At 44.2% G+C, this 18,085-nt stretch overlaps 2 protein-coding genes across 5 annotated transcripts in view; one reads left to right on the top strand and one right to left on the bottom strand.

Annotated features, from left to right (window-relative positions):
* The window catches only part of nid2a (nidogen 2a (osteonidogen)), a 42,415-nt gene extending 27,697 nt beyond the window's left edge, over positions 1 to 14,718 (top strand). The window contains exons 18-41 of one of the 4 annotated variants that reach the window (XM_079335964.1): positions 861 to 986; positions 1,139 to 1,275; positions 1,356 to 1,461; positions 1,588 to 1,721; positions 1,836 to 1,941; positions 2,923 to 3,056; positions 3,145 to 3,250; positions 3,810 to 3,943; positions 4,027 to 4,132; positions 5,093 to 5,226; positions 5,308 to 5,413; positions 5,979 to 6,112; positions 6,222 to 6,327; positions 6,678 to 6,811; positions 6,916 to 7,021; positions 8,079 to 8,208; positions 8,291 to 8,391; positions 8,508 to 8,680; positions 8,786 to 8,915; positions 9,053 to 9,224; positions 11,023 to 11,180; positions 11,328 to 11,451; positions 11,855 to 11,967; positions 13,972 to 14,718. In XM_079335964.1, coding sequence (XP_079192090.1) covers positions 861 to 986; positions 1,139 to 1,275; positions 1,356 to 1,461; positions 1,588 to 1,721; positions 1,836 to 1,941; positions 2,923 to 3,056; positions 3,145 to 3,250; positions 3,810 to 3,943; positions 4,027 to 4,132; positions 5,093 to 5,226; positions 5,308 to 5,413; positions 5,979 to 6,112; positions 6,222 to 6,327; positions 6,678 to 6,811; positions 6,916 to 7,021; positions 8,079 to 8,208; positions 8,291 to 8,391; positions 8,508 to 8,680; positions 8,786 to 8,915; positions 9,053 to 9,224; positions 11,023 to 11,180; positions 11,328 to 11,451; positions 11,855 to 11,967; positions 13,972 to 13,982 — 2,921 coding nt within the window. In that variant the 3' untranslated portion in view covers positions 13,983 to 14,718. The remainder of the gene's footprint in view (positions 1 to 860; positions 987 to 1,138; positions 1,276 to 1,355; positions 1,462 to 1,587; positions 1,722 to 1,835; positions 1,942 to 2,922; positions 3,057 to 3,144; positions 3,251 to 3,809; positions 3,944 to 4,026; positions 4,133 to 5,092; positions 5,227 to 5,307; positions 5,414 to 5,978; positions 6,113 to 6,221; positions 6,328 to 6,677; positions 6,812 to 6,915; positions 7,022 to 8,078; positions 8,209 to 8,290; positions 8,392 to 8,507; positions 8,681 to 8,785; positions 8,916 to 9,052; positions 9,225 to 11,022; positions 11,181 to 11,327; positions 11,452 to 11,854; positions 11,968 to 13,971) is intronic. The other 3 variants (XM_079335965.1, XM_079335966.1, XM_079335967.1) reach the window with 3 other exon arrangements.
* A 57-nt stretch (positions 14,719 to 14,775) lies between these two features.
* On the bottom strand, positions 14,776 to 17,490 carry rtraf (RNA transcription, translation and transport factor). Its single transcript, XM_079335970.1, has 8 exons — positions 17,305 to 17,490; positions 16,855 to 16,979; positions 16,662 to 16,761; positions 16,047 to 16,127; positions 15,836 to 15,924; positions 15,689 to 15,757; positions 15,399 to 15,447; positions 14,776 to 15,321 (listed from the first exon to the last, which is right to left on the bottom strand). Exons 1-8 carry the CDS (start codon positions 17,363 to 17,365, stop codon positions 15,167 to 15,169), a joined length of 729 nt encoding a protein of 242 aa, XP_079192096.1. The 5' UTR covers positions 17,366 to 17,490; the 3' UTR covers positions 14,776 to 15,166.
* Between the last annotated feature and the right edge of the window lie 595 nt (positions 17,491 to 18,085).

The following is an 18,085-nucleotide window of genomic DNA, read 5'->3' on the forward strand; positions in this document are numbered from 1 at the left end:
ATCCATCCTGCTGTCCTCGGGCATGCATTAATATTGTGATCATCTTTATGGATGTGATCGATCCAAGATGGCGGAACAGATGCAGCGGGTCACAGCTCTTCTTTTTGGTTTCTCTCCTCAATTAGAGTTACTTTAATATATTCTTCTTCGTGAGTTTTTTTGGCTGTGTGCACTTCAGTGTGAAGCCAAATCATTTTGTTGTACCGTTGTATAAAGACAATGATGGCATTCTATTCTATGTGCTAAGAAAAAGGAAACCTCTGTCATCAAAAAAACAACTGTTGCCGTGGTAACAGTGTCCTACACAATTTTTTTTTGGTGACCAAATCATATTACGTTCATGTGCAGTTTTTGGTCACACAAGAGGTGCTTTTGCACCGGGCGTACACCTCTATGACACTGGAGGAGAAGTGCATGTTTGTCCCTGCACAGCCACAACATTTCGTCCACAGCTGCAAAAGCGAGAAAACACAGCGAGAGAGAGAGAGAGAGAGAGAGAGGGGAGGATGGGCGGCAAATGTGAGAACAAGGCTGGGAACTAACGGGAGAAGGAGCAGGGTGAGATTAGAAAGGAGAGGGGGGTGAAAGTGAAAGACAAATGGAGCAATGACACAGTGTGTGTTTTTGCTTCGGAATGTGTGGAGGAGCGAGCGCCTGCCGGTGTGTGTGTGTGTGTCCTGCTTTCACCCATCAGTATGAACTCTTGATGAACTTCCTTTAAACCCTCTTTACCTTCCTTTTCTACAGAAAATATGATATATCACATGATTAAAGTAGTGTTGATGAGGTCAAACATGATTTGGAGGTTTGTCTTGTTCATTTTTTGTGCTCCTGCTTTTTAAAAAAAAAAATTTTTTAAGATATGGATGAGTGCAGCTCCTCTCCTTGTCACATCGATGCCAGATGTGTCAATGGGCTGGGATCCTTCCAGTGTCACTGCAGGCCTGGCTTTTACGGGGATGGCTTCAATTGTGCACAGCAGGAAGGTCGGTGAAATGTCTGCAATAAACTCTGATTGTGCTCGTGTTTGGTCAAACTTGGGAGCGTTGTTCTTTTTCTGACGCTTTTAAATGTTCAGAGCTTTCACTTTATTTAATAGGAACACACAGACCAAAAAAATAAAAGAGTGTGTCTCCAGGTCAGACAGTTCGCCCTAAGAGCCAGTGTGAGCAGCACCGAGACAGCCTGCAGAGCGGAGGGGAACCAAGCGGGCGCCCAAGTGTTGGAGCCTTCGTCCCCCAGTGCGACTCTGACGGACAGTACAGATCACTGCAGGTGGGCACGGTGCACGTCTGACTGATGAGCTGCGTAGAGCGGCGACTCGCTTTTCTCACCCTCGACTCATTCGTTCACAGTGTCACGGCTCCACGGGTCACTGTTGGTGCGTGGATAGCCGGGGCCAGGAGAGAGTGGGAACCAGGACTCCACCTGGTACGGCACCCACAGACTGTGACAGACCAGGTGAGATAAACATCCGTCGAGGGCGCCTGCTCTCTCCAAAAGCACCAAATGAGTAATCAATGAAAGCAGCATCTCCATATCACTACTTTTTCCAGTATTTCCAGTTTTGTCTTTTTTCCTCCCCAGATGAGCCAGAGCGTCCTAAAACTCAGTGTGAGCACCACAGAGACAGCGTGCAGACCAGCAGTCCAGAAGGATATCCTATAGTCGGAGCCTACGTACCTCAGTGTGACACTATTGGGCAGTATGTTCCTTTGCAGGTATGTCACACATGAAGTGTTTAAAAGGACACAACCTCCATCTGACAGAACGCAGCTCTGACTATTCAAGCTAAATATCTTTGTGATTGATTTTGTTGCTGATATATTCTGCAGTGTCATGGTTCCTCTGGACATTGTTGGTGTGTGGACCATAATGGACAGGAGAGAGATGGGACAAGAACGCCACCTGGAACAACACCCACAGACTGTGACAAACCCGGTGAGGGATTGGATCCAAAGTACACGCAGGCCCCGCGTACACCCCGTGTTTTTGTACGGCCAGAGCGCCAGTGAAGTCTGAATGAGAGGGGCCGCGCATAGAAGATGGAGCGCTCAGAAAAAGAAAAAGAAAAAACTGCTGGCGCTGCGCTTTTTGTCCTTGTGGATACCTGCCAATGCAAACGCTCTCTCCTCATTGGAAAAAAAAACATAGAATAAAGACGCCAGCGCTCAGAAAAAAACACGAGATGGACACGAGACCTTAGTGCAGCTTTTTAGTATTTCACGTCCATAAAGTACGGAAACCAGTTTGGGAAAGAAAAATAAAGTAAAAGCAGGATTTACATCCTTCCTTTTGGTCTGAAGTAAATGTTTAGTTCAAAAACATGCAAGCCTACATTTCCCACAATGCAGCTGTGGAGCTAATTTATTTAGACCAGCCCTGCTGGGTAAAAAAAAACAGATCTTCCAAAACCTTTACTTCCAGCTTGTAAAGCTTAAAGTGTCCAAACCCAAGCTGAGATAATGCTTATGACGTCACAATGACATCATTACGGTCATTTTCTTCCAGTTCACAATGTCCCTTAACAGACGTTACACAACATTTTTTCATGGGCTTAGTTGGATTAACCTTAACCAGTATGCATGTTGTGTAAAATCAGTGGAATGCCCCTTTAAAAGCCAATGACGCAATAGTGGGCTTATCCCATTACATATACGATTTCACAGCAGAGTGTCAAATAAGCTGCTGAAGCACATCAACTTATATTCATATTCATCTAAACGCTGACCCAAAACGAGGCCAAGAAAATGCTCCTGTATGCCGATGACACCAGCAATAAGAAGGTGGAGAGAAAAACACAGATTTACAAGCAAGTGTGACAAAGAAATCCAGGCTTTGGTTCCCTGGGAGACAGCTTCGCTCCACTGCACATTCATCCACAGTTTAACCGTCTGATTTCTTATTCTATACCTCCCCCAGATGAACCACAGCGTCCTAAAACTCAGTGCGAGCACCACAGAGACAGCGTGCAGACCAGCAGTCCAGAGGGACATCCTGTAGCCGGAGCCTACGTACCTCAGTGTGACGCCAGTGGACAGTACAGATCATTACAAGTCAGTGCTTTGTATTTGTTCTATCCATGAAACGTCTACATATATAAAACGTGTTGAAAAAACATGAATGTGTTTGTTGCTGTTATAGTGTCATGCTTCCACCGGATACTGTTGGTGTGTGGACAGTCGGGGACAGGAGAGAGCAGGAACCAGAAGTCCTCCTTACACATCAACCAAAGACTGTGACAAACCAGGTGAGGTGTCGACTCAAGGATGCGAGCACATCAGATCTGACAAAGAGGAAACTCTCCGCGTTAGAATGGCAAGCCGAGTGCCAAACAAACAAGTTATCCTGTTTGCTCTCCGCCTGAGGCTTTAAATAAGTGATAGGATACATACCAACATTGTGTTTGTACAGTACTTAACAAATTAATGCTAGAATTAGTGTAGCTTAAACCCTGAGAGATGGAGACGACATCATTTGGTTATATTTATAAAGGAGTTGTTTTTCTGTATGCATTAAGATGTTACATGCTTATGTTAGCTTTATCTTAGGAAGAGCCGTGCTATGTGTGACGAGACAAGCTGCTCGCTTCACAATACAAGACGGAAAAAGAAAAAGGGTTGTAACATTGTCAATCTTCTCCTCTAAAAGGAAGCATTTTCTTCATGTTTAGATATCAATAAAGGGTAACTAGCCCGTAGAAATTGGAATCAAATTTGGAGCTCAAAGCTTTTCTCCAATGCAAATATTCGATGGAATTTTAACAGTTTGCTTTTCAGTGTCTGTAAATTTTTGTTTTTTTTCCTCAGATGAACCAGAGCGTCCTAAAACTCAGTGTGAGCACCACAGAGACAGTGTGCAGACCAGCAGTCCAGAGGGACATCCTGTAGTCGGAGCCTACGTACCTCAGTGTGACACTAACGGACTGTACACACAACTACAGGTTTACATTTTACTACTGTGCTGCTAACTGACAGAACTGATTTTTATTTCATTTGATACTAAATTCAAACATACAATTTTCAGTGTCACGGTTCGAGTGGACATTGCTGGTGTGTAGACAGTAATGGACAGGAAAGAGCTGGAACCAGGACATCACCCGGTGCACCACCTACAGACTGTGACAAACCAGGTAAACACATGAAAAGGCCGACATGTTCCACTGTGAGTGCTTGAAGCTGTTTTACTTACGCCAGTCAGTACAAGAGCGAGCAGGTGCATTATGTCATCGCTCCTCAAGGCTGTCTTTTAAACATTGACCCGTGAACCGCCTAATTCCTCAGCTCAATGACAAGTCAAACAGACGGCACGTTTACGTGAGTGTGTGTCTAACCTTGTAAGTGGTGCACTATCAAGGTCATTGGGTCAATGCGTTGGAATGCGTGGAAAAACAGGTGACATCACTGCCAGACTTGTGTGTGGTAAGAAGCTAACGGTATACAAGGACAGAGTGAAACAGGAAGATAAAGCGTAGTCGGAGGTAAAACAAAACATTTGGATATGTACAACAAATCAACCTGAGCTGGAATGTTTTTGTCAGAAGTTGAAGAGGACCTACCTTTGAGTTGTTTGTGAGAAAACAAACGTGCCCCGAGTGATCCCCTTCAAGATGCGCCTTTTAGAAGAACAGACTTTATGAGATAGGACAGCTGAAGAGAGACAGGAAGTGTTGGGAGGAGAGAGCGGGGGATGACATGCAGTAAAGGGCCGAGGTCAGATTTGAACTCACAGCCGCTGTAAGAAGGACTACAGCCTCGGCACATTTAGTGATCTGGAAAAATTATCACATAACAGACAGTGTTTTGTTTTACACAAATAACTGAAAAAAGAAGGGCTGATGCACTCTGCAACACAGACATGAGAGGCCAAGTTTGATACAAAAAAAAAAGTAGATTCAATAAGTTTTGCTTTCCTGTGTACATCCGTTCCTTGTGTAAAAGAATATTACATCCAAAACTCACATCCTGTTGTTGCCATCTGTTTCACAAATCTATAGATCTTTAATGGTAGCAGAGCTCCAAATTGATCTGATATAACCCATATTTCAAAGTGTTTGTGAGTGATCCTTTTCTTTTCCATCTTTAACAACCAGATGAACCCGAGCCTCCTAAAACTCACTGTGAGCAGCACAGAGAGCGAGCACAGGCTTCCAGCCCCGAGGGATTTTCTATCCCAGGACTGTTTGTTCCTCAGTGTGATTCCAATGGACAATACACACCTCGACAGGTAAGACTCAGGTGTGATGTTTAATGTACAAAGGCGTAATGTCTCTCCACTGGTATTATGATGCCTTATGTTGTGTTTCAGTGCCACGGCTCTACTGGACATTGTTGGTGTGTGGACAACAGGGGAGAGGAGAGAGCCGGAACCAGGACTCCAGCTGGTACAACACCTGTGGACTGTGACAGACCAGGTGAGACTGTCGAATGTTGTGGTATATGAAGGAGGGATATGAGTCGTTCTTTAATAGAGTCGTGGCAGTGCTGGCAGGAAGGATCAAGGTTGTCCCAGTAATACAGAGGAACATAAAGGAAAGAAATTGTAGTGGGCTGAGAATTGAACTATGTGGTACGCCAGTTTATTAAAAAAACTAGGCCTGAAAAAAAAAAAGAAAAACTTTGTGAAAGATGTTGGTGTGATGAATCTGTGTTTCTTAAAGCTTCAGTACAGCCACACAGGTGTTAGTGATTAAGAACCAGCAGACCACTTCTCAGGATTACGTGGGTGCGGTCAATTATCTTGGACTGACTGCTCCACTACCGGTTTATTTTGAACAAACAGTTTGAGAAGTAAGACATGATGACCTGTTATTATACTTTTTGGTGTTTAAGAATGATTTGATCACAACACGTAAGCAGTTTTGTGCATGTGTGAAAAGCCTCATAACATAGAGCAGGGGAGCGTGTGTAACGTAGCCTGTAACATGTTTGTCTTTCCGAAAGACTTCAAATTCAAGTTCTGTTTTTTTTCTCTTCTAGATGAACCTCAACGTCCTAAAAGTCAGTGTGAGCACCACAGAGACAGCGTGCAGACCACCAGTCCAGAGGGATATCCTTTATATGGAGCATATGCACCTCAGTGTGACGCTAACGGGCTGTACACACCACTGCAGGTAGATATCTGTTGGCTTATTTCACACTGTTTTACCCATTTAGTTGTGCGAAGAACATGAGAAGAATTGCTGAGATAAAAACCGAAGGAATCGTTCGCTGTGGTTTCAGTGTTACAGCTCGACTGGGGAGTGTTGGTGTGTGGACAGCACGGGGCAGGAGAGACCAGGAACCAGGACCTCAGCTGGTACTCAACCCAAAGACTGTGACAAACCAGGTGCGGATAAACGCCTCTCTCATTTACACCTCCTGGTGTCCCCCGCTGCTATTTAAACGCTAACGTTTGTATTTCCACGCATTAGTTTACAAATGCAGGACTGCCTCTCTCCGATTTAGGAGAGCAAAAAGATTCTGCTCCAGAACTTCCTCATCATAGTGAGGCGTTGCAGACGTTTCAGACAAGAATATCATCTGCGCAGAGTTGATGCATCATGTTTAGGGCTGACAGTGATGAGACATTAAGTGAACGGCTAACCTGTGAAAGATGGTCAAACTTCAGTGTGTACAGTCACCGCCAACAGCTGCTGTTTTTTTAACGTGATCAAAATGTCCCGCCATTTTTTGTAGATGAACCTCAACGTCCTAAAACTCAGTGTGAGCACCACAGAGACAGCGTGCAGACCACCAGTCCAGATGGATATCCTTTATATGGAGCATATGCACCGCAGTGTGACGCTAACGGGCTGTACACACCACTGCAGGTAGAGACTCTTTTCCGACAGACACAGTGACTTTCTTTGACAGCCATTTTTGAGTCTCTCAAACAAAACAGAAGTATAAATGTTTCCTTTTTTTTTCGCTTCAGTGTTACAGCTCTACTGGAGAGTGCTGGTGTGTGGACAGCACGGGGCAGGAGAGAGCAGGGACCAGGACCTCAGCTGGTACTCAACCCAAAGACTGTGACAAACCAGGTGAGACATGCGGATATACAAAGTCATACAGTGTCATGACATTTGCATAGTAAAAAAAATACTGAAACAGCTTTGCACGCTACCACTTATTGAACAGTTTTTTTTTGTTTTGTTTAGATTCATGCAAAATTAATTTCTTTAGGAAATAAACAGTTTACTCAGAAAAGGAGTCACTTTAATCTCTCTCTCTCTCTCTCTGTGCTTCTCTCTCGCCCACTCGAATATACACAAAGAGGCCGTTCTATAAATTCAGCCCTCGCTATAAATTCCATTTATGACCATCCAAACATCTGAAGTGGTCATTTCTTGGGCAGATGAGCTGTAGGCTGCTGCCGGGCAACCAAACCAAAACATGGAAAGGCAGCCCGGCCAGCTGAGTGACAAAACAGTGTTACACCGCGCCCTCCAGATGCACATCGAACACACACACACACACACACACACACACACACACACACATGCTTGGAGGTTTGTATGTTTGCTCTGCTTCCTTGAAACTCTCGTCACGATTGGCCCTCGAACACTCCCAGACACTGGAGGCTGATTTGGTGATTCCTCTGTAATCTTTTCTTTGAGAGTGAAAGCAAATTGGAAACAATACTTGGATGGATGTCACCTCAAATCTGACCGTTTTTTCTGCCACAAATGTATCAGCGCGACCTCGGATCCAAACAACCAGCCGCATGCTAACTTCTCATGCATTAAATCCTGCTGGATAAACGTATCACACGACATTTAAGTCGCTCTCTTCTCACCCTCCTTTCAAACATTCTCCCAAATCTCCCTCTGAGTTTAGGAGAGAGAGAGAGAGAGAGAGAGAGGCCTGAATAAACATTAGGGGAGCCTAAAGTGGTTTCTGGTGTACTTTTCAAGCTCTCCCATAAAGTGAGTTACTGAAGAGACTTTACGAGGTAAACAGGATTGACAAAAGCAAGACACACACACACACACACACACACTTTTCATTGTCGTGTAAACTCGAGCTGGAATATTATTAGATCTTTGTTGTCATCCTTCTACTTCGATAATAAGTGTGTTGGGCTCCTGTCCCTCTCAGTCCACGTGGCTCCGACCCAGCGTCCCGACAGTGTGTGTGAGCGATGGAGAGCCAGCTTGATTGAGCACTACGGTGGGAAACCCGAGGCGCAACAATACGTGCCCCAGTGCGACGCAGACGGACAATTCAGGTACACGAGAAACACGAAGCAAAAACACACAATCCTTCATATCGGTGACGGGTAACTTGAGAGAGTGATTTTCCAACCGTAGGCCGGTCCAGTGTTACGGAGAGACCACTTACTGCTGGTGTGTGGACCAGGACGGGCGGGAAGTTCCCGGCACCAGATCGCATGAAGTCGTCAAACCTGCGTGTAAGAATCTTTACTTCCATCTCTGCGAACTGCTCGTTCACATCACAAGTATTCTGCTTCAAACATCCCTGAATTTTTTTTTTTTTTTTTTTTTAATCCATCTTTTCTTTCCTCAGGCCTTCCCTCGGTGGCCCCGCCCACAGTGCGCCCATTGCCTAACCCAGTCGTGACCCCTCCCCCTCACACTGACATCACCCTGCTGTACGCGCAGGGACAGAAAATCGGAGCGCTGCCTCTCAACGGGACCCGGCTGGATGCAAGCCGCTCAAAAACACTCCTGACTCTACATGTACTTGTTCATATTACAGATTTGATTTTGTACATTTAATCCAATTCAGAACAATCAACCAACAGAGCACGAGGTGAACAGTAATGTGTGTGTGTGTGTTTGCAGGGTTCCATAGTGGTTGGTATAGGCTATGACTGCAGAGAGAACCGTGTCTATTGGACAGATTTGTCCGCCAGAACAATCAACAGAGCTTCGATGGCGCCTGGAGCCGAGCCGGAGATCCTCATTAACACGGGTCAGAACAAGCGTGCGCCGTATACACACAGTTTTTTTTTTTTGGAGAGTGCGTGTGTGAAAACATCCTTTACACTCCTTCAGTTTGATTGGAACGCTTTATGAAACGGCGTGTGTGTCCTCCCTGCTCCCGTGCAGATCTGGTCAGTCCGGAGGGTCTGGCGGTGGACGCCAGTCGTCGGCTGATGTTCTGGGTCGACTCCAACCCTGACATGATCGAGAGCGCCAACCTGGACGGTAGCGGGAGGCGGACGCTGATCGACACCGACCTGGTCAACCCCAGAGCCATCATAGTGGTCCCGTCGACTGGGTAAAACCTCACGCATGTCGATCTGACCGCTTTTCTTTTGATGCGTCCGTCTCTCTGTTCAAAACAGGAAAGTCACGTCATCCGACTCTCCGAGCCTTGGAGCGCAGTTTAGTGTGTCTCCTCCCTGAGTTTAGAGAAACAAACAAACACCCACACACGCTCTTTGCCATCAAGTGTAACATCCTGGATGAGCTCCACTGAAGCAGAAGGAGATAAAGATTTTCTATCAGAAGAGGCCACAGATGGTTTTCAGCCCGTTAGAAAAACCCACAAAATCAACAGCATTCGACGCAGTGAATCATCAGCACAGCCTGTTTCCAATTCATCTGCACAGTTTGGATTATTTTTAACGCCATTTAGGCGAACGCTTTATTGCCGAGTCTGTAAGGCCGTGACCTAAACGTGACCTCATTAGTGTGAGACGCCGCTACGAAGAGAGCGACGGGATGAGGTGCTGTGGGTGGAGCGTCCCTTTAGTCCTCCATGTTTGATTAACCTGCTCCTGAGTGACTTTTACTGCTTTCTTTGACACTGAGCGAAGAAAACTGGATTTACTAATGCTATTAATCCTGGAGTCATACACACACACACACACACACACACACACACACACACATACACACACAGCATGAGGCTGTCATCAGTCATCTCTCCAGGAATAACATCTGCTTTTCATCATAACAACTAATCACATAATCAACAAGTATGCATGTGTGTTTGTGTGAAAATGTGTGTGCGTGTGGTCGTGTGTGTTCGTGTGTGTGTGCGTTGTGAATACAAGTCATTAAACACCACAACTCAAATCATAAACCCCAAAATGTGTGTTTCATTTTATTGCTTTGACACTTCTTTTCTCACTGAAGGCCAACTGTGAGTGCGTGTGTGGTGTGTGTGCATGCGTGTGTCTGTGTGTGTTTGTGCGTGTGTGTGCGCGTGTGTGTGTGTGTTTTGACAAAAAGCCAAGTCCTAAAGGTAATTACTGCTTCACACGGGTACACTTATGCTTAAGCATGTGCTCTGTGATTTCTGAGCCTTCACATGTTGCCCTTTGACACACACACACACACACACACACACACACACACACACACACACACACACACACATGCACTAACAGAGCTGCACATATGAAAGCACACACACTTTGAAACGTTTAATCTACAACATCTGCTCGTGCGTTCATCATCAATTGATGAACGCACACACACTCATAAACACATTGTGTGTGTGTGTGTGTGTGTGTGTGTGTGTGAGTTGATTGCTCATGTGGTGTGTATTACCTGTCGCTCCCAGTGGACTGCCCACATGTACAGCATCATGTACAGATGAGAAGCACAAGGCGTCAGGAGCAGCCCACACACACTCCTTCAAGCTCTGCTTTAGTTCTTTAATAAAAGTTTTTAAAAAAATCAAAAATCATATAAAACTTATTCACAGCAAATGAAAGAAGTCATTATTCAATATGTTTCATTGTTTTCCTAATATATACAGATGAAACATGTTCCAAAAAATGCACGAGGTCAAAGGTCACATGTTGCTCACAGTAACCTGACCGTCACCTCATCAGCACGAGGCTGCTGCTCCCTGGAGACCTGTGCTCTCCTACCTTTATTCACGTGCACTCGTGTGTGTGTGCTTTTCCTCCTGTCTCTTTATATTAGCCAGATCGCAGCTCAGCACCAAAACAAGTTCATCCAGTCAAACTGGGAGGAGAAGGGTTTGCTCATCTTTTCTTCCTGAAGCGGTCCACGGGACGCCGACAGACGAGATAATGATAAAGATGTTCTTCTCTCTGCAGGACTCTGTACTGGACGGACTGGAACAGAGAGGCTCCAAAGATCGAGAGTTCTTCAGTGGACGGTCAGAATCGCAGGGTGGTGGTGTCTGACGGGATCGGTCTGCCCAACGCCCTCACGTATGACTCGGCCTTAGGACAAGTGTGCTGGGCCGATGCAGGTAAACACAGCTTCCACTCAGCTGCTGATAGCAGAGGCACCAGGCAGGTAGCCCTGTAGCTACGACAAACACAGACACGGTGAGACGTTTGTCATATAACAGGATAAGCACTTTGAGATCCACGGTTTGTCTCCTTCTAAACATCAGGTACGAAGCGTTTGGAGTGTGTGTCTCCTGACGGTTCAGGGCGAAGAGTGATCCACCCCAGTGTCAACTACCCGTTCAGCATGGTCTACTACAGGAACCACTTCTACTACACGGACTGGAGGAGGTAGCCCCATTTTACTTTATTATTATTGGTAGTGATGCAAGACAGTACAATACGAGTGAGAGATGAATGTGTGTTAACATTTAAGACGGTATAAACAAGACAAAACGGAAACAAGCAGGAACTAATGACAATGTATTTTGCAGGGTTGTGTTTGTGTGTGTATGTTTTGTGTGTAAATATAACGAGGGAGAGAAGGGGAGAATAAAAAATAAAAAAATGAATATAATAAATACATACTATACTATCTATAATAAATACATACTATACATAAAAAATACTAAATAAATATATTTTGTCATCTATTTGATTTGACAGCACTGCCATCTCAAATAATTCCTGATCACCAATCAGTGAGCGGATCAGTCGTCCTCAACGCCGCTCTCTCTCTCTTCCTCTCTCGTAGGGACGGAGTGATCGCCGTGAGCAAAGACAGCAGCCAGTTCACTGATGAATACCTGCCGGACCAGCGCTCTCACTTGTACGGCATCGCCATAGCAACTAGCCAGTGTCTATCAGGTGAGAGTTTACTCTTAGAAACACGCGCACGTACTGTCAATCTCCTTCCCCTACTCACACACACTCCTTACAGACTCTACTCAGACGTGCCCTTTTAGCGCTTTATAATAACAACCAAACACACACACACACACACACACACACACACACACACTGACTTGATGGTGCACCAGACAGTGAGCTCATTTGGTGATGTAATCACGTCAGTCAACTCCTACCAGATGTCACCATCACCCTGAAGGCAGCATTTACACAGAGACACTGTGCACAGATAACAACGAAACAGAGATGCAGTGGAGGAGAATGCTGCATTCAAGTCTGATGAAAACACAGGAAACATGAACGTCCTCTTCAATGTCGACACAGTCAGCCACAGCGGAGGAGACATTTCAGCAAAGCTGGTCTTAAATGTTTGTCAAGACAGGATGCATTCAGGCACTAAGTTAAATGTTGGTCAACTGTGTATCCACAGATCACAAGAGCAATCACTGTTGCTTTATAAGCTCTTTAAAAGAAATCACAGAAAATCTCGTACAATACGCTTTGTGTCAAAACTTGAAACTTGTGGAGGGTTGTTTAAATGTTTGTGTTTCTGTGGGAAAAATTGAAAAAAAAACACCAAATATGCATAATCAATATCAAAAACATGCAATAAAATGCACAAAAAAGGGCATTATATTATAGCTATCTGTCAAATTACGACAAAAGTAAGTACCATAATATTTGCTGTTTGACAATCCCTGTTTGACAAAATCTGCCGGTTTCAATGGATGAATGTCTGAAAAAACAGATTATTTTCAGGGGAAGTAAATGCAACCTTTGCTGTATAGAGAAGCTAAAGTTTATTTTTCATGACCCTGCATCCAGAAAAACAGTCATCACACATCTGGATTACACCCACTACTCCACTTCTATCGCTGTGTGTGTGTGTGTGTGTGTGTGTGTGTGTGTGTGTGTGTGTGTGTGTAGCGACTTCTCACACACCCTTGAAACAGACTCAAGAACAATGATTACACAGCTGTCTGCGACCCTCTACTTGTAACGTGTGTGTGTGCGTACATGAATCCACAGAACAATGATTACACACAGCTGTGTGCGACCCCTCTACCTGTATTTTGTGTTTGCGTGCGCCATGTTTGATGTGTTGACGTCTGCAGGTGGCTTCACGTCCTCTCAAAGACTCGCGCTGAGCACCTTCAAAGTACAAAGTCGGCCTCTAAACACAGGATAATCCTTAAAGTGGCACCTGGGCAGATGTCCTTGTTAATGCTGCACACATCTGCAGAGAGCGCAAGAGCTTGACTTGAAAAGTGGTCCGGAAAAAATGGCTAAAACGAGCGTGTGTAAAGGTCACCTCGACACGTCCTGCAACCCTCTCCGATGAAATAAGAGGCCCTGTCTTCAAAGATGTCGACGTGCGGTCTTATTCAGCCCTCGATGACAGCTCGAGAAACAAACTCGGAGCAGGTTTGGGAGCTGAGAAGCTTAAAAGCCGTCATTGTTGAATACGTGAACGCACACTGACACACACTCCTCACACAGATAATTCTCCGTCGTAAAGTGCCGGGCTTTGTTCGGGATGGAGGGTCTGTTTGTTCTGTCATTAAGGCTGCTGCAGCACTTTAAGCTTTCATCCTGTCACGTAGCAGTCAACCAGGAAGAGAACGTCAGAGCTTTAATGCAGCTATAAACCCTGACACAACAGAGGTTTCTTTCTACTTGGAATTGAATGGATGTGTTTAAGTTGTAAAAATTAGACTCTTTGTCCTCTACAGCAGTGATTCTCAACTGGTCTAACCTACCACCAAATCCTTCATGAAAAAAGCCCCTTGAATGTATATTTTTAAAACCATCAGATTTATTTTATTAAAAATTGTACAGTTTGGACGTCAGACGGTGTCAGATAGAAAACATGTTTAAAAAGCACTTCACAGACTTTTGGGTGCCGACCCACCAGTTGAGAACCTCTGTTCTGATTTGAATGTCTTGATTTGTGTTTCTCAGGGAGCAATTAACGACGGACTGTCAGAGTCCTTTTGGTGCTAAAGTTCTGGGGGGGCGATTCCTGATCAGAGGGTAGGAGCGAAACGATGAAGTGGCCCCTTCACTGTCCCTCCGAAGATAGGACACTCAGTAGGGAGCAAGATGGCTTCCCGTCTCCAGATCGACCGTCAGAGCAAATTTACAACCCCTCCACTCCCCCTGTTATCTCACCATAAAGATATAACCCCAAAATAAATGTTCTGTAAATTTGTTTTATACCTCAATTTAATTTTTTTTTCTACTGTATTTTTGTACGTGAGTCTTTTTTTTTTTTTGATAAAAGCTACAGATCAAATTTAAATGTTTGTGAGTAAAGGTTGTCTGTTTTTTTAACGCCAAAGAAGAAAGTCACATCAGGAGCTTTTTAAAGTGTTCGAGTCGAAGTTCTGTTGCGAAGCTGAGTTTGGTTTTTCGGTCTGCTGGCCACAGGGCTTTCAATTTCAGTCATGATTTAGCAGCGAATAAAAAGGCCAAAGTACTATCATGTTTGTCCAATCACATGACTCAAATGTTATAATAATGGTATATTAATGTTTCCCTCAGCCCTGTGTGCCAGTCAGATCAGAGACTGAGACTCTGTTTTTCACACACGATGAAATGACGTTACATCCTTCCTTCGCCTAATATGTTTTACTATCTACTTTTCAAATCTTTATCTTTTTATAAGATGTGATATTTATAACAATAAAATGTGATTTTGGTACTTGACAGACTTGGAGGTTGTGTTTTTATAATGCTAATTATATAAAACACAGGAGACAAACATCTGTTCAGCTGGATTTGTTTATGTTTTTCTCTCACAGCTTTTATTGTTGACCATTTCAAAATAAACTTTATCCATCGGCAGAAAAAACAATTCTCTGTCAGCGAAAAATACAAATATAACCGTCAGTTTTAATATTTCAGAAGCTTCTCTGGTGAGCGGGAAGGTTCAGCCGATCTCTAAATAAAACAGGCTTTCAGCCAACTATTGTTCATTTTCTCAAATGTTCTCAATTCAAACACCCCAATCTCTTGTCACAAACAGAAAAAAAAGAAAGTTCATTGATGTCCAACTAAAATGAAGCATTTTCCTCTCAAACTCAAATTGAAAACTAAAACTCCCATGGTTCAGTTCATCGCTTCCTTCCTCCGCCGCCTCTCTTTGTCCCCGTTCTCATCTGCCGACCTTGCCCAGCCTGTGGTCTGTCTTTGGATCGGCGATGATGGCCTGAACGGCTACGATGGCCTCGTTGATTTTAGTCTGGAGCTCCCTCAGCTCCTCGACGTGCAGCAGGCGCAGGATTTGAGCCGCTTCATTCAGAGTGGCGTCTGAAAGGAAAAGGTTTAAATTCCCATGAGCAGGTAAGTATGCCGTAACCTTTGAACGGTGATTGGCCTTTTCTTACCTCCAGTGTCGAATCCCAGGATGTGCTTGTCCAAAGCGACTGGGATACCCTAGGAACCACGACAACATGACAATTATAAATGTTACAAAGCAGAGACTGAAATCAGGATATCTTGTTTTCATGTTGAATTAAAGGTCCCATAGTCTGCTTTTTCTGGGTTTATACGACACTTTTTTTACAACATTAGCGATTGTGAACGTGTGCACATAAATTAGATATATGAACCATAAAAAGGACATAATATAGGACCTTTAAGATAAGAATCTGTTGCTGTGATTGATGAAGTTTACCTCTCTATTCTGGTTGGCTTTAGTGATTGCTTCTGGAGAAAGTCTGTCCTGGATAAGAATTCGAATGGCCTAAAAGAAGATGAAATGATGGGTCACTCAGAGAATTATCTTTAAAATAATAATCATGATACATGACTTTATTCCTACTTTTAGCATAACCAGGTAGTCGTCATGCCGCTGTATCTTGAGGATGTTGGCCAGAGCTGTCACTCCTGCTTTGAATTCTGGAGAATCGCCTGCAAAACACAAAGATGTGAGGAACAAAGAAGGCGACCCGAATCAAGAGACGCGAGGGCGGCATGCTTGGGACGCAAAAGTGCGAGGACAGGTGGAGGAGCCGGGACGCGTTTCTACTCACTGTCGAGGTTGACGAGAGGGTCCACGGCTTTGTTGCTGTCGCTGGAGGCCGCCAGGGGCTCGCATTTTTTATACTTCTCGACTGAAAACACACAAACCATTAAAACATGGGAGTGAGTTTCATCTGAGTATCTGAGCAGGTGTATGAAGCTATTTTTATTTACGAGTTTTCAACTTTTCTCGTAATGGGTTGGCAACCTTAAAACGCATTTCCACCAAAAGTAACCAGAACTGTTCGCACCAGGGGCTACTTAAGGTAGCTAAAGTTTATAGTTGCCTTCATTTTACATCAGCTGAATAAGCACGTTTAAGAAAAAGAGCATGTACACGACAAATGTTCAACGCCACAGGTTTTTTTTACGACCCCGGAACAGGAACCTTTAAGGGGGTACAACAAACGTCCCTGGGACTTTATGTAGACCGTTGTGCCTGTGGTTGAAATGTGCTGAGTTCCTCATTAAGTCCACAGTCTCGAGGGAAAGTTCTTTTAGATGAAGCGCAACTTTGTTATTCCTTTTCTGATGTCTCCATCTGCTGGTCATCATGAGTGTTGCACTACTGTTCATCTGTGTAAAACGGGTCAAATAAGCATGAAGTACATCTACTGTCATCTTACCATTGTCTCCGTATTCATATCTTACAGCCAAGCCCAGCAACCAGTCTAAAGCCTCCTGCCTCTCCTGAACTGGAAATGGACAGTTCACATCCAGCAGGTACTGCACACGAAAAAAAAAAAAAAGGCTCAATCACACCGAAACAATTATATTACAGAAACATGTGAGCTTGCAGTGTGATGGCAGCAGGGATACCTTCTGGTAGGCTTGGGGCCAGTCTGAGCTGGGGATGTTCCTCAGGTTTCCTCTGTCCTCTATCTTATAGTGTCGGATCTTCTGGTCCTCCAGCCAAACTATGCAGTTTCTAAACTGTGTCTCATCTGAGCTCAGATGGGGGGAAAAGAGAGACAGACATTTAGTAGACCAAAGGGGGGTCTTTGATAACACTGTGCATACAAGTGTTGAAAATTCCTGTTTTTTTAATGTTGTACTCAAAATTAGTTGTGCCGAATACAAGTGTGGTATGCTAAGATGCTGTAGACGAATATTTATAGAAAAAGTCCCATAAGTAAACTAAATTCACATAAAAAAAACTATCTGTAAGTGTAGTTTGGCACTGCGTTGTCTCCAGGCAGTGACGTACACACACGTCAGCACACGCCTAACGAACCTCGTTATAAAAAAAGTCGATATTGTTATCCACACCTTTGCAGTCAAATGCGCCGGGGTTGTGATAATCCAGCGCTGTCAGTTTTCTCCGGAACATCTCGACACAAGACTTGTTCAGGGTTGAAAATTCCTAACCCGGAATGGATTTCTTTCAGCGAGCTGACGGCAACTTCCTACGCGCATGCGCAGCAGGCGGCGGCACTCCACCACTTCCTGTCACAACTATCAAAGTAAAAGTCGCTATTTTGTCCTCATTTATTAAATGTTACTAGACACCGTCTCTCAGTAAAATACACAAATGACCCGAGTGAGAAGCCCAGGATATGTTTGCTACAACAGCATTTTACAGTTTGATTTGTTGGTGGTGTCTCTGATGACACTGCTGATGCAGGATTTGCCTGCTGGAATCTGTCCACTCAGACAAGGCTTTTTATTTGCACTCACATCCTTCTCTATTGCTGCGTTCATGACTGACTTCTGACTTCAGTGAGTTCAAGTCATTTAAGTTCAGATAATCGGAGCACCAACAAACAGCGTTGATAATATGAAGAGTATCTGTAGAGCGTAACTCTGAAAAGTTATATTTGAGCAGCAATGCGTGAATTATTTAACATTACTGTGAAGACGAGTTGTTCGAACTTGAGCAGATGTTTATTTTTCAACCTTTCAACATATTTTTCGAGAAGTGTCCAACACCAAATGAAAGCACCGTTAACCCTTGCTTCTGTTGTAGCTACTCTCAGATGTGCAACGTCTGCCAATTGTAATATTTCTCCAGTTTCCTGCAGAGTAACTCCTCGTCGAGATGGAAATCAGC

The sequence above is a fragment of the Symphodus melops genome (assembly GCF_947650265.1).
Source record: "Symphodus melops genome assembly, chromosome: 23".
NCBI lineage: Eukaryota > Metazoa > Chordata > Actinopteri > Labriformes > Labridae > Symphodus > Symphodus melops.

Excerpts from the sequence above, each read along its gene's own strand:
- rtraf (XM_079335970.1), bottom strand. The coding sequence starts at position 17,365 with ATGTTCCGGAGAAAACTGACAGCGCTGGATTATCACAACCCCGGCGCA. Across the intron at positions 16,762-16,854 it reads GGCCCCAAGCCTACCAGAAG|TACCTGCTGGATGTGAACTG; the intron begins GTATCCCTGCTG and ends TTTCGTGTGCAG. Across the intron at positions 15,322-15,398 it reads CCTGGGATTCGACACTGGAG|ACGCCACTCTGAATGAAGCG; the intron begins GTAAGAAAAGGC and ends TTTTCCTTTCAG.